General features: G+C 33.9%; 1 protein-coding gene across 2 annotated transcripts; it reads right to left on the bottom strand.

Moving 5' to 3' along the window:
* Positions 1–1,921: 1,921 nt before the first annotated feature.
* Positions 1,922–15,896, bottom strand: Prp39 (pre-mRNA processing factor 39). Of its 2 annotated transcripts, none has more exons than XM_068762928.1 (15): positions 15,711–15,896; positions 15,062–15,622; positions 14,224–14,382; positions 13,241–13,351; positions 12,643–12,804; positions 11,531–11,656; positions 10,695–10,821; positions 10,200–10,347; positions 8,642–8,789; positions 7,266–7,376; positions 6,306–6,470; positions 5,886–6,106; positions 4,504–4,772; positions 3,068–3,266; positions 1,922–2,310 (listed from the first exon to the last, which is right to left on the bottom strand). In XM_068762928.1, the coding sequence occupies exons 1-15, from the start codon at positions 15,738–15,740 to the stop codon at positions 2,085–2,087; spliced, it is 2,763 nt and encodes a 920-aa protein (XP_068619029.1). In that variant the 5' UTR covers positions 15,741–15,896; the 3' UTR covers positions 1,922–2,084. The 2 variants fall into 2 exon arrangements, with proteins under 2 accessions (XP_068619029.1, XP_068619028.1); XM_068762927.1 differs by having other exon boundaries at positions 13,241–13,387; positions 15,711–15,895.
* Positions 15,897–15,967: the final 71 nt, after the last annotated feature.

Here is a 15,967-nt window from a genome sequence, read left to right as displayed (position 1 = left end):
TATATAAATGTCTTTAATTTATACAACATTGTCTCCTCAAAATCATTTGGATTTCTATATAAAAACAATAATGTGCAATTTATATCTTTTTTTATGATCTGGTCTTCTAAAAGTATTTAATAAAAGTTTGAAATTTATTGTTCAATAATTTTAAGTAACATACATTTTGATGTTTATTTTTTAAAATATATAAAACAAAAATACCTCTGAATAACCTTTCGAGAGAAGGATTACATTTTTGTAGCAGCACCTAAGACCTCCTCAATGTCAGTTATAGACTTGATTCTCGAAGTTATTGACTCTTGTTAGATATAGAATTGCTAGAGTCTTAAGGATCTGAAAAGAAGCCCATGGATCGGTTAAGCTGAGTGTCACGTCCATAGACGATCTCTTTAAAATAAGGGAGGCCTATGTCTGGACGTCTGTAACAGTAATTATGACAATTCAATTATATCAAGATAAAAGATTCCCAGTTATATCATACCTACATAAATAAACTTCTTTCTTCTTCTTTAATCATATTTTGGGTACTCTACTTAGTCAGTTCAAGTGCATCTAATAGACAAATTGTGGTACAAGCTTGCATCAAAGTCGATTTGTTTATCGACTCTCTTGTCTTTTTCATTTTGAAATTGTTATTAGTTATATATTTTCGCGAGCAATGATAAAAGTATATCTTTGCTTGAATCAGAATCTTCATTTGAAGCCATAACTTTATGAACAAACTCAAAAATCTAACAGCAGATATTAATTTAGTAATTAGAATTAACCGAAAATGTTCATAATACCTAAAAATCAAGCAGAGGTTCTTACCTGATTGTCTTGTAAGTAATACTTCAGCGCGAGCTAGCTAAGCTAAAATGGTATTCTGCCTCGTGGGGCTTGGTGTTTTCGATATTTGGAAAAAAGGCAAACGTGTCAAAACCAAAGAAACCATCTTAACATCAAGATAGTTCTGGGGTGAGTGCCGAAGTGTTTATCACAACCCTCTTAGCAGAAAGCATCCGGTTAGCTTTAAAATAGCGACAGCTCGGCAGGGCGTCGTCGAGCCGCCTACATATCGACTTTGCCTATCAACGGCTACATGACTTCGGGCCAGCAACCATCGATGGTCCGGTCTACGCCACATGTTTGCCATGTAGCGGACATGTCCGGCGAAACCCTATAGTAAAACAATTACAGGCTCAATAGCGAAGGGCTAGTTGCCTTTCTACTCCCGATTTTTCGGGTTCTATGCGAACAAATAAAATCGTAGCAAGCCAGTATTATTGAACAATTTGAGATAATTGACAATCACGCGAAATCCTGCTCCAGCGGCATGAGGGTCACCAGTGACTCCCACCAAAATGAACATGGCAAACGTGTTTACCCATTGTAAATCTAATATATAAAATTCTCGTGTCACGGTGTTCGAACTTGAACTCCTCCTAAACGGCTTGACCGACTTTTACCAAATTTTATATACGTATTCAGTAGATCTGAGAATCGGCTATTATCTATTTTTCACACCCCTAAGTGATAAAGGTGGTCCACCCCTAAATTATTTTTTTTATTTTTTAGATAATTTTTTTGGCTTTTATTTTATTATGATACAGCATACAAAAATAAATACAACTTTAAATTTTCACCCCTTTACGATCAACCCTTATTTTTTATTTGTAAATTAAAATATCATTTTTTTTTGCAAAACAACGTTTGCGGGATCAGCTAGTTATCTATTATATATATTTTAACATTATGTGTCACTAAATCCGGTAAAATTTGCGTGGAATTCAACCTATTAATTTATACACTAAGCAGACACGTAAAATTAATATATATTAAAGTATAATTAATTTGGAAAAAGGAACCGGTTTTTTTAAACATTGGATATATAGAAGTTCACATTATAACCATTAATTAAAAATTAATAACACACACATGCAATCGTAACATACTTTTATTTCATGTTTTACAATTTACATTAAAAAATTAACGCTTCAGAATCAGTTTCTCTTATTGGATCAATCAAGTAAATTCATATTACGTTGACTGCATTAAGACACAGGTTTTCCCACCGTGGTGTATATTTTTGCCGAGAGAATTTAGTAATAGTTGGGATACTGAGGCCACGGGTGGGGGTGGTGCTGGTAGGGGCCGGGTGTTTGCTGGTACCCCCAGGGCGGCTGGTAGGGCTGCGCGTAGGACTGGTCGTAGGACTGCGCGGTAGCGGCCGGCGTCTGGTAGTAGGTGCTGCTGCCGGTCGTGGTGGTGACACCCGCCGTCGCTGTCCCGCTGTTCTCTTTCTTCTTTGTTGGATCTGTAGACGCTCTAAAATAATACAGGGCATTAGTTACACTTTAATTTGCTACATTGTGTATTTACTACTAGTAGTAAAAATTTTACCCTCTAATAGAAATAATCTGTAATCCACTATTATTATTCAAATTTTCATTGTTTAATATTTTAAATTCTATATGAAAACAAATTATTGTAAAGGTCGCTAACTTAAGTACATTTGAAATATGTGTATATTTAACTACAGTATAAAAATATACTAAAAATTACATTAGAATGCCATCTATGATGAAAGTACAGTAAACTTTGTCTTGAATATTTATAATAAAATAAATCTTAAATGTATAGGTTTAAAAGATAAAGCTACGAAATAATTTAATCGGTTTATATCTTTTAGCATATACAGGCACATAGGAAGTTAAAAGGATCTGTACATATCTGCTAAAGCAAACAGACGCCTATTTTTGAATTTTGCAAAAGTCTTTATTCTGCAAAGTCCGAACAAAACTGAAGATGATTGACGATATGCCTGACTTTTTTTAACTTTCTACCCCTGTTCTTTTTAAGTTCTACCCACGCCACGACTACCGGCTCGTAGTACCGCACTTCAGACAAGCAATTTATCGAGCTACATCGGTAATATATGGATCTCCTCAATTCTGATTCTATCTCGCAGCTAAACTCTGAGCATAAGCTCTTTCGAAAGTATTTGTATTTATTTATTAATTCATTGTTTGTTGTGTCAGTGCGTTAATGAACTGTAGGTAAAATTGGTTTAAATGTTACTAACGTAGGCAAGGGCGGCTGTTCGTGCTTGTCTTTACGCGCGCGCTTGCGCAGGTGCTTGGCGAGAGTGCGCGCGTGCCGGTGCGCGCGACGGGCGGCTGATGCCGGGCCCAGCTCCTCAGCCAGCTCGCGCCGCCGCCACGCCATTAGCGCAGAGCACTCCGCCTCCGCGCCCTCCTCGCGTTCGTACGACATCGACAACTCTTTATAACAATACACTTTCAATTAAAACACATAAAAACAACTGTTACTTATTCTCACAATAAAACAATTTAACATAAGTGAAAAGGGGTGTTACGGAGGTTCCAATACTTCTAAGAAAAGGAAAACTTGACGGTGATCGTTATAAGATAGATATTTATGAATATTTTTGAAACCCTTAATCTGATCAATGTATAAATATGCTTCATTAATTTATTGTAGGCTCCAGAAAGTGTAACGTAATTTGACCACAAATTACATTTTTTATAACTTTACAAGCACTTTTTCTCTAACTTTTATATTTCTGTATGAGTGAATAAGGATCTTTCTTCCTCGAACTGTACCAAAAAAATAAATATAAACTGAACAAACACTACTGTGAATAAAAAGTTAGGTCAAATTTTTACTGTCCCGAACATTTGGAGGGAAGGTAATTATTAGGTATTAGCAGGTATTATCCTTAGGTTGGTAGGATTGTCTACAACATTTTTTAAACGTCCGTTTGTCACAAGATTTAATTATCTCCGAGTTCCACGCGTTTTTGTCAAATGTTTTAATTGTGGCGAACGCGTCAAATTTCTATTGGTGCCAAAAATTACACAATTTTTGAGAAAAAAGCTTTAAAAAAAACTCTACTATCGTTCCGGAGCTACCGTATTCGTCTTCTTACTTCTGGCTATTCTGTAAACCCCAAAGATCAATTAAAAAAGATAAAAACCAAATCGAGGGTCTTGAAGACTACACTGGAGAATGACTATTGCCACTGTTACCGAGGACTGCGTTGACAAAAGTGCGTGTTACGGAAGGGGATAAAATTGATTTGAAAAAAAAAATTACATTTTACAAATTCATCGTACTTTCTGATCAGATAGATAGAGCTGAATAACATTCTCAAAACTGAACTTGGTCTTCAAAATTGATTTTACAGCCTACCAGAAAGTTTAAGTATTTGACCAATGCATTCTCCATGCCTTTTATGGGACAAAAACTTGAGTGATTACAAAAGAAGTTTTAAATGAGAAACATGGTGAATGTCTCTTTAAGGAATTAAAATAGAACAGAGCAGTCACCAATATCAGCATAAAGCGGCAAAACATCCTGGTGCCAACAACCTTGCTTGAATAGAACAATGGAACCAGTAACATAGAGGGATGACATTATGAAAGTAAGCGGCACCTGAACAATTATGTGAACAATGAATTAATATAGTATGTGAATAAGTAAACAAAAAGGCAATACCTTCTAGAACTTCGTACGGCGTGCCCGGTGTATGTAACGCTATGTCCAGCCTTTGCATATGAAGCCGTACGTTGAGCGGATCTTTAGCGATGGCCTCGTCTATCGCCTTTTTGGCGGCAGACGCGTCCCGCTTAATGTGGAACAAGAAGCGCACGTATTTAACAGAGAGCGCCGAGGCGATGGCCTTGTTCTTTGCAGCCGCGATGTAGCCCTCGTACAGCTGGCAGCATCTGTCGTAGTCTCCGCGCCTGCGCTCCAGGTTAACACGCCTGGAAATAACAATTAGCAATTTTATTTAAAATTCAATCCGATTACTTATTAATTTTTCAGAACTAAAACATTATAGTTTCTCACTAATGATGAACAGAAAAGAAATTTCAAGCCAAAATATTCACGTCAGTGGCATTTTTTTCTTCGAGACGTTTTTATTTTAAAGATTCAGCTACTTAGAAATTTAATTTTTTATGTAATTTAACTATTTAATATTTACCACTCCACACATAGCGTCGCTAATTTAAAAAATATATAATTTTTAGACTATTTTACGGAAAAAGTTTGCCTCTATGTTTTGTTGAAATATCTTTCGCCATTACTCCAAGCGCTAACTTTCTCTGAAGTAATAAAATTAGCTTTAGAAGTTCTCCTAATAATCCCATAGGTGCACGTAATCGTTTGCTGTCCCATATTTAGTAGACAGAAAACAGAGTGTCAGATGCAACTAGGAATGAGGATAGAGAGCGACAGCATCGCCTAATAGGAGATGCCGATAGCCGCCATATATTCTTACATTACTGTAAAACAGTAATAAGTAGTGCAATAAAAATAAATAAAACTTAACAGTGAAAGAAATATGATAATGGAAGGGAGGTAATGTAAGGAAGGTTTGTCAATAAAAGTTTGGGATGTAATGTGAAGAATGAAAGAAGAGAAAATTCACCAAAAAATTAAAAACAGCAAATTATTAAAGAAATCGGAATCCTTCTTTTAATTATCACAGGGAAAACGAAAAAAAATCCCATAAAGTCACTCGAACACCCTAAGATGACAATTAACACGAGAGCTGAACTCGAGTTTTGTCTACAAAATTGATTAGGAATGAGGAGTTCTGTTGAAGTACAAAATGAACTGACATGGCCCAGCAGATTGGCAAGTGGCTGCTGCCACATAGCGTGCAAACCAGATGGCCATTAGGACCTTAAGACCGGCAAGCCCAGCATGAAGTACATCCACTTGCAAGATGACAGATGTCCTTGTTAAGCTCGTCGGAAGACGCAGTATGTAGGCCACTTTGAACAGATTTTTTTCGAAATCCAGATTATTCAGACACATGCAGCGCTGTTAATTTAGAATCGAAAAAATGTTATTGCAAATTTATTTTGTACCTGTACTGTATCTGGACTAGGCAGGGGCAAGTTTTCTCAATGCGATCGAGTATCTCGGCGGCTTTTGCGGCGTTGCCGTGCTCCTCCTCGAAGTGCGCCCAGTACAGATGCAGGTCGGGCTTGTCCAGGTGATGCACCGTGCACGCGCGCTCCAGCACCTCACGCTCCACAGCCACCAGCTCAGGCTGAGACTCCACACGCTCCTCCAAGAATTTTACCAGCTGGACCAACCAACATAATTTGTAAATATGTGAAAGAGTTACAAACGGGAGTGGCAAGGGCTAGGTTCACCCAATACACATTTGTATTTTGTGCTCGATTTTGCTAGATAGCCCGACCGTGACTCAATCAGTAGCTAGCGGATTATGTAAAGCTAGATTAAAAAAAATCAATAAACTATGACTAAAAACATTAACTTACCCGCATCCAAAATTCTTCATAAAGTGCACATGCTATAAGACACCTCTCATGCAAGACAAGGGCACGTTTAAACGTGCCGTGCTGCTTCTCCCACTCGAGGTACGACTTCCAGTTCTTCAGCTGACATCTTTCTAGTGGTTTCACATGAAAGTATGGTCGTTTTATCTAGAAAAATTTAATATTAAGCATTAATCTACAAATTTAACGAGAAGCACTATCTGTAGGATTCCTGTGTAAGTGTGAACTGTACAGTATCAATGGGACAAAGTTAATATTTTACAACGTGTACAACTAATTTCATAGATTAACTGTAACAAGCTAAGAATGTATATCCATTCTTAGAAAACTATTTAGAACTACTTTTCTACTTATTTACTTATTTATCAAAATATCTCGTGAACTTTATTTGGGGACTCGGGAATGCATATTCCTTTCGCCAACTAAAGATCAGCTTAGAAGAGATTTTAAGAAATTCCTCTTGCAAGGAAGTTGAGAAAGCTTTCGTTGTTAGTTCGCTAAACGGACGGCACTTAGCATATTTTTAGACAGATTTATATTTAATCTGTAACTTTATGTATTTCTTGGACAACGATAACAATGTCGTTAAACCAAGAAAACGATAATACAAAAAAAATATCAAACGTTGGTATTATTATCTTAAATAAAATTGGTTAAATGTATGTATTCATATTAAAACATTTTATGTATTTTGACTGAAAGATTATTTTATTTGATTCAACAAATTAGTAGTCGCATATAAAGTCATTTTTACATTTCTTTGCAACGCTAGACGCCCACTAATATAATGTCAATCAACTATTTCATTTACATAGCCACTATAAAACTGTTTGTAAAATGACGCGTAACTATATTATACAAGCAACTAAACCAGTAATGTGCCTGTAGGATTTTTGTTTGCAACATGTATTAAAAATATATTTAATAAAACACAAAACTTACTCCCTCCTCGAAAGTCCATCGCGCTGCTACTTCCTCCCCAGTGGTTTTGTGCACCTTCCTCCTGGCTGCAATGACCCGCTCCTTAATTGCTTGAGCTTCTTCTTCAGACGCCTGTAATCAAATTCGAATAAAGTAACCTCAATGATATCTTGATTCATATTATCTATAAATCATTACATCATTAGGTTTTATAATGATAAATAACTAAAATTAAAGTTATAATAAATGTATCGTCTTCATGATTAGCGTAATGAATAGACGAATCATGCACTAAAAAATGGAAAAGTTCCTTAGACCGTCGCCAGCTCGGAGTACCTTACTTAGTATCTCCCCATATAAATCAATGTACCCAGCACCCGCACGGAGGATACATGAAATGCTAAAATTTACGTCTCTATACAAATAAAATTTTAAAATGAGTATTGTGATATATAATAGACCGATGGGAATACAGGAAAATAAAGATTCATTTTGTATTATGTAGACAAAATGAGTACGAAAAATAATAGACTCCCTTTATTTCCTGTTCTGTCAGAATAGAAGACCGCACAAGAAGACACTCACTAGTTTCCGTTGTTCTGTTCATTTCAGGATTGGGGAGTTCCTTCACGGCCGAATTATTTTTTATGAATGGTTTAACTACACAAGGTGATTGGTTATAGTGTAAAAGCTTTAAAGATATCAATGAATAGCGGATTTGTCAGCAAAAATAAAATCTTTTACACTTATATGTAATCATTCTGTATAAAGTGATAAGTCTGAAATATGTTACACAAATCTGGAGGGACAGATAATAAACAATAATGAATTTTAATATTTCGAAATCTAGATTTTGAAAACGCTTTCTCTCACTATATTATCATTACGTTATTTCTAAAATCGTTGATTTTTATAGAGAGTACCATACATTATTTGAAGGCAAATGCGCTATATATTTAGCATTTTAAAGCTTTTAGACCTATAATCAATCAACTTGAATATATTATATAAACGGCCCGGAACAGTAAAAAGTTTTACAATATTTTTTTATTGAATATCAATTGTTATTAATAGCAATGTCATATGACCGCTGGAGCCTTATGGCCATAAATTAAAGACCATGGACCGGTAATCATAGCACGTCCACCCACAAGATGAACAAATGATCTTTTTAGGCAATTGCATGACACTGGATGCAGGTCGATTCCAACTGGTCTTTTTGAATGTATAGAGAGATGTCCATCACTGGTTCTTAATAATGATCATAATATAGCTGGGAAGGCATAGTCCTGGGTATAGATGCAGTGGTCCTAAATGATGATGACAGCTAGTTTTAGCCTCGGCAAGGTTGTGTAAGCGAAGCGTTATCCAGGAGTATTTGTCAAAGATACACCCACAATATGGTCAAGGGGCTCGTCCTCCCCGGGCGGCAGGTCCAGCTGCGGCTGGGCGCCGGCCGCGTCACGTACTTCGCCCCGCAGCCGCACCAGCTCGGCGCGCGACACCACGCCCGCCACCGGCTCCGACATCACATGCTCTTGGAAACTGAAACGACAAATCAATTACACTTACACATTTTACTCGGATTACCTAATAATTCGATATTGGTAGACGAGTATTTGATAATGAATAATAAATATAACAAATATAAAAATATATTTCATAGAGTAAATACATGACTGTATACAAACGGACTTTTATATGTCCACAGAACTATAACAAAAATATTTCTAAGTAATACAACAAAAAAAAACATCAAATTCAAGTCAACAATTGAGTATTTTCCAAGTCAACGCAATTTACTTGCATATAGAATTTCGCGAAAAATGACTGTTCCAAGCACAATCCCGCGGCACGAAGAGCCCATACACAACGTGTTAACATATAAAAATCTTACTACAATAACAATATTGAGATAAATTAAAAATTAGTTATATCTTCTTCATTAAAAGATTCATTTGTTAAAGCATTAAGTGTTGATCAGAGACTCTCAGATTTTTTATCTCATATATCACTCTCAAAATTCAACCGGTGCATCAGACTCTCTAAAGCTGCATTTCTCCAGCATTCTCAAAACTCGATAAAAATATGAAAATCAAGAATTTGCATGTTTTTGAACACTTTAACAACGCGTTCCGTGCCGCGGCAAATTTTGAAAATTTTCCATTCAAAACGCGTGAGGCGTATACGACCCACACTTAAAAAAATTTAAAAAGTCGTTTAAGACGTATGCTTTACACTTTTTCAATATTACGAAGCTATAATTAACAGGAAAAGGTTATAAATTTTAATAAGCATTACGTACACGCGTACGTGATGTGATCTACCTTATACCCTACAATTCATTTTTTAAGAATCCTTACTTTTTCAATGAAAACTACAAATGGTCTGAACGAAAAGTGCAGCGGGGGTCGCATACGCAACACATGTCATGGAATGTGTTAAGATATTATCTGCCATTATTGATATGTGAAGTCAAGCCAACAATTTAGATTCATCAAAACCAGATACCCGCTGACTAACGTGAACCCACATTGTTTTGTCTCACCTAGACCGCATCGAATTTCCCGTAGACTCCTGGAAATTAATTTGGAGCACTTTGGGAACTCAGAATATTTATAAATGCTGATGTACTGTACGAAGTATATTTGTGAAAGCAATAAAGAAGACGCTGGACTGACTTTGTAGTGGGCTCTTCTCAGATCAGAAAATGATTGAAAACCACTATGGTTTATTTTAATTTAAAAGACGTCATTATGAGGGAGCTCAAGTTGATACTAGCTTCATGAAAAGTATGCCTGAAAGCAATTTGATAGAATTTACTGATTCAAAGTGAAAAGTAAAGCAAATGGAGGTTTTCTTTAACTTAATATCCATTTATTATAATCAACTATCACACTAATGAAAATCTTGTTTCTATGCTAAAACTTAAAAGAACTTGTTTAAATCACTCACTTGTCAAAATGAGATGTGTAACCAAGTGTAGGCGTGGCCAGTAGACGATCATAAATATTTGTTATATTAAGAGCAGTGCCATTCTCTGCTTCCCATTTTATATAGGACTCCCATAGCCGATCAGAACGGAATTCCAGTCCGCAGGCATCTATAAAGGTAAATAAGAAAATAAGTTTGTAATGCGCAGTAAATAGCTTATCTCTCTTTCTTTAAAATAGAGAGATTTTTAACGGTTTAAGATTTAATCTTTGGGCAAGGACTAATCATATGCGCTGCTTTAAAGAAAATTGAATGCAGAACTGACTTAGTTAATTACCGAGACAACATTTCTAAGCACATAATGTGTAAACTCACATAATTGTCATTGAGACTTTGATGTCAAAAATAATTAATCAAATCTCTAAACTAGTCTCAACTATTCATGGCTTTTTAAATCGTTTAACCAAATATTTAAAGCACAACTGTTTCTTGCTATAATAAAATCAAATGTCTTACCAACAGCTCTCTCATATTGTGATCTAATAAATGTAAGATCTTCGGTTCTAGTGGCTTTTATATGATTCAGGTAATGTATCCACAGATCCACAGACAGAGGTATTGCTTTGAGTCCTCTTTCCAAAACCTGAAACTTGGAATTGTTATTAAACGTGCTCTGTCGGGATCAGAGCGTTGCCGTAACAACGACAACACTTTGAAAGCAAGGGTATATTAAATAGCATTATATTATTGTTTCATAAATTTCGATTCATAAAATTTAGTGAGGCGTTGGAGAGATCTCGCAACGCCTCACCTGCATTTAATGTATATAAAATGTTTGTCGGGTATATTACACCTGTTCACGATCGCCGGTCGTCGTAGATGTCTTCCTTTCGCCGGCCCCTTCCATCGCTAAGTCAATTGTTAAAAACGGTGACCTGTGTTGCTCCATGCTAACATGGATTAGTGATTAAATTCTCTTAAGTATGTCCAAATCACAACATACGAACTTAAGTAATATACATCGAAATAATAATCACAATACATCATGCGAATTCACATCATAAACTTATTCACTAAGTATACATTTTACACCACAAACAATAAACCACTAGAACGAAATCTATGTGATGGTTATACAACGCTCCGGTGTGAACCGACGACTTTGCCTTATGAACATCGTGGGCCTCGATGCACTGTTGGGAAAAAAAATAATTGCACAATACCAATTACAACTAAAATAATTGAAAATCCAAGTGTTATACCACATTTAAATGAATGTTAATTTATTTTATTTCCATATCAACTCACCAAAAAAAATTACCTTCTATAATTTTTGGTCAAAATGCTCTTACCTCAAGGCACTTCTTTTTACTGCCTTTACGTTTCTCATAGTCGGCGTATTTTCTCCAATAGCCATAACAATATGGATAATGCGATAGAAAGGCATCATAGGCTTCTCGCGCAGCTTCCACATCACTCTATCAACAAGTTTGTTTTATTAAAATCACCATACATAATAACTGTTTATACAATATGTATGTTATGATTCAGATGGCCCTTGCCAATCTACATAGAAATTCAGTTCTCATTGCTTCACAAAGCAATGAGATTAGCATTGTTTATCATCACAGTTGTTTACAACAATACTGTCAATAATTAAGCCACTACAAAATATATTTATATGGACCTTGGTCTAAAAATTTAAATAAAGATGGCCAAATAAAAAGTAATTGTTAAAAAGTGCTTGAAGAACAAAGTCTGTCTAAAACAGCATTTTTCTTTTATATGCTACACAAAAATTCCTATACCCCACTGTGTAACACATATATTTTATATTAAAATTAAAGGGCTTAACTTGTGTCGAATTCACTTCTGGATTCCCTTTTACGATCAAATTGCCCCAAAGTGGGGCGTGGGTTCCACATAGGGTGACACTGCTCAGATCTAAAACTATAAGGCCTTTAAATATTTTTCAGTTGTAAATCTGTTAAATACATAAATTAATAACAGATTTGCAGTAAAAGTTATGCTCTTTTAGCAATTTTTTGAACACTAATCATATTAATAAGTTAAAGACACAAAAGGAATCTGTTCACTATTCTACCACTTCCACATTCCACATTCTATCACTATAAATTGAATTTATTTTAATTTACTCTTAACTCTACATGTAACTGCAAAATGATGTACACAGTTACTATAATATTATTATTATAAATTTGTTATTATAAAAAGTGCAATGTGTGTTCTTATCACTCAAGGCAATTTGTTACCGACAACAATAGAACATAAACTGAAGCATAGGTAGGTTGTAGTTAACATGTACATTGTGTTTGATTAGATATAAAGTTTAGTTTATAAATTAAATAAAACTTTAGTTTTATATGTAAATATATAATGTACTCAGGCTAAAGTATTGTCTACTGAGAGAACCAGTTTCCACAAAAGCATTACAGAAACATACCTCTTGGTCAACATATTGTAGCAAATATGTCCAGCCTGTAAAGTCAGTGGGGTCATCATTGACAACTTTCCAGTACTTATCTAGTTCTGGTAGACTTTTCTTCTTAGGTTTCTCCTCTGTCGAAGTCCTCTTTTCCAAAGCTATTGGTTTACTTTCCCCATTCTACAAAAATGCATAATACTATTAACATAATGTTAATTTAAATATTACTTAGAACATCTAAATGTAATGCACTACCACTGGTAAAGAATGCCTATGAGGCATTAAATTTTAGACAAGTAGTAAAAAGAGTGAATAAGTAATGTCCACCATACCCTGGCAATTGTATAGCAACACAGCAATTGTCTTCAGACAAGTAAAAATTTAAACACAAAACAGGAATTTATACATGATTACATAAATTTTAGATTAAATAACTTTGTCTTTTTTGTAATTGATTATTTTTTAATTAATTAATATTATGCATGAATTTTAAACAATATAGTTTTCTAGTAGTTGCACTAACCTGTAAGTTATTGTTAAAAATACATATTGCTCACTCTAGTAAGAGTGAAAAATTGTTTGTCAATAATTACAAAAATAAATAAATAGAATTAACCTTGGCCATAGCTTGTTTCTTGTTGGATGATTCACTTTCAGATGTTGGTGATCCTGGATCATAGCTGTTCCTTTCCTCGTCAGGTTTTCTTTTCCGCGATTCTTTTGTATCCTTTTTTGATGAAGGTAATTCATCTTCGGATACAACCTTAACAAAAAAATTCAAATGTAAATTTTTTTGCTAAGGTTGTAAACTGATTATAATTATAAATTTGAACATATTCAATCAATCTCATAGTTTTTAATGATAGGTAAGTAAATAATTTTGTTTAATAACTCTATACATAATAATACTAAAAACTTTAGCATAAAGTAACAACTTTTTTCTATTTATTTGTACATTGTATGCATGTGTAAGTGCATGCACATGCTTATATGTATCTTGTAAGACCTTGTTCCTTATCCTGTATGTGCTATAGAGTTTATTGAGTAACTTTTGTCTATGTAGGATTATTATGATCCTTTTGCACATCCTCACAATGTATGTAATAATGCTAAAGGTGGAAACTTCTAATGCCCCTTTGATGTATAAGTTGTCTGTTAAAATAGTTTAAGTTTCCTGAACAAGTAAAAAGTAAATATAAAAAACCATGAAATTATAAAATGACTTTTCTCTCTAAAATTAAGCAAATTATCTATCATTAAATAATCATTATACATGTATATGTTTATTAGTTTTTAATTTTTTTTATTAATAATATGGTAATAAGCTTCAAAAACCTAATGAATATTAGTTGAAAAGTTGCATTTTTGCTTATATAGATCCTAGGAATATGTTTACATATATAATTGTATATGTACAAATTATATACCCGTATTTAATTTGAATAAAATATGGGTATATAATTTTTACATATATGTTTGTTTATACATATATATATACTATAACAAGAAAACTTTAAGGATATGTAGTATGATAATAAGTATGTGATGATATGATGATAATAAGTAGATTTTAAAGAACTAGTATAATACAGTACATACTTCAGTGTCTGCTGGTAATTCTGCAGGTTTTGGCCCAGGTAGTTCATCATCAGAAACATTTTCAGCATCTTTTACACTAGGTTTCTGAACAGCTGGTAACTCATCCTCTGAAACCACTTCTGTTTCTTCAGCTCCTCCAATATTTTCTTTAATATGTATCTGCAACCAATACACATTATTATTACTAACATAAGAATATGTAAATACATACATTAACATTTATAGAATAAAATCACTTCTTTGCATAATTTATCTTTTAATTGATTATAAAAAAGAAAACCTTTTTTTAAATTATACACTATTTGTGATGCAATTTATGTTTTTGTGCCATAACTTTATAATACAATATTTATTGCCCAATGATTGCACAATATTAAAAAAAAATAATAGTAGTCAATGATCCATATCGTTGACTACAAAAATAATAAAATAAATCCTTTAATAATAGGTAATTAAATTCTTATTAATAAACATTGGTGGTGTGTTTAATTTTAAGTATTAAGAATGTATCAAAATATTTTCAAGCAATTATAAAGACTACTTTTTATTTATAAGTTGAAGATAGTTTCTACAAAAGCACAAGAAAAAAATACCCAGGTTACTCATATAAAAAAGTTAAACTATTGTAAATACGAAAATATAATAACTTTTTGAATTGTAAATTAAAATGCATTGATTTAGAATTGTGAGTATACATCACCATTTAAACAATGCCTCATAATTTTTAAGAAAATTTTGAAATTAGCAAGTAAAGATTTTTTATTTATTAATACATTGACATAAATAAACACATTGTGTATATGACATTTACAGAACAGAGTGCAACATTTTTTCTTACCTTTACATTATTCATATTATCTCCAGAAGATAGGTTTGTATCAGTGTCTGGTTCACACAGTTTAGAATCGATGTTAGAGCAACTGGTGTCTTCTATTTTCAATTGTTCAGCGTTTTCAGACTGTGCTGACATACTAGTATCGTTTACATTTTCCGTAGTATTATCACGTTCAAAGTCAGATTCCATTTTTTCTTTTTGGTTATCAGTAAAATCACTTTCGTTATCAGAAGTTGTGTTTTTAAAAACAGATTCACTTAGACGCGAGTCGCCGTCTGAGAGAACGTTTCTTAAAGTATCACTAGGAAATGTCACAGCGTTATCGCCAACGTCGAAAGTGTCTGTGTTATAACCACCGCCGTTATTTTCCAAATAATCTCCCACACTTCCAGCTGATAATTCTACAGCATTGAGAAATGTAGGATTGGAAGTTGATGATTCGTCCACAACACCTGTTTCTACGCTATTAAATTCTCCTTCCGTTAAAAGATGCGACAGTCCATTAGAGTTTTCGTTAATCAGGGGACCTTCGTCAGTTTCCATTGGACCGCTTGATAAACATTTCTAAAACAATACAAATGATTAATAAATAATTATTGCAAATCGGGAGAATCTTTAGATCCTAACGAGGTTATGTTTTTATTAAACGTACCTGTATATCCGAGTTAGCGTCTTCATCCATATTCAGTTATAACATAAATGTTCTATACAATAACAAAACTCCTTGAAAAGGAACGTAACCACGGCAGCAGGTTAATCAAAATAATACAATACGACTAAATATTAGGATCGAAAGCAAAAATGCATCAACCTATGCTTACGCTTAAACCAAAACCACGATCACAAATCTTCATATTTTTAATAGGTGAGTCAAAGACCTAAAATTCATTCTGAAAATGAAGCTTATAT

This window comes from Battus philenor, unplaced genomic scaffold (genome assembly GCF_028537555.1).
Source record: "Battus philenor isolate CCGP_79_NKW_IND1 unplaced genomic scaffold, ilBatPhil1.0.hap1 SCAF_17, whole genome shotgun sequence".
NCBI lineage: Eukaryota > Metazoa > Arthropoda > Insecta > Lepidoptera > Papilionidae > Battus > Battus philenor.
This window is presented reverse-complemented; position numbering and strand designations above follow the sequence as displayed.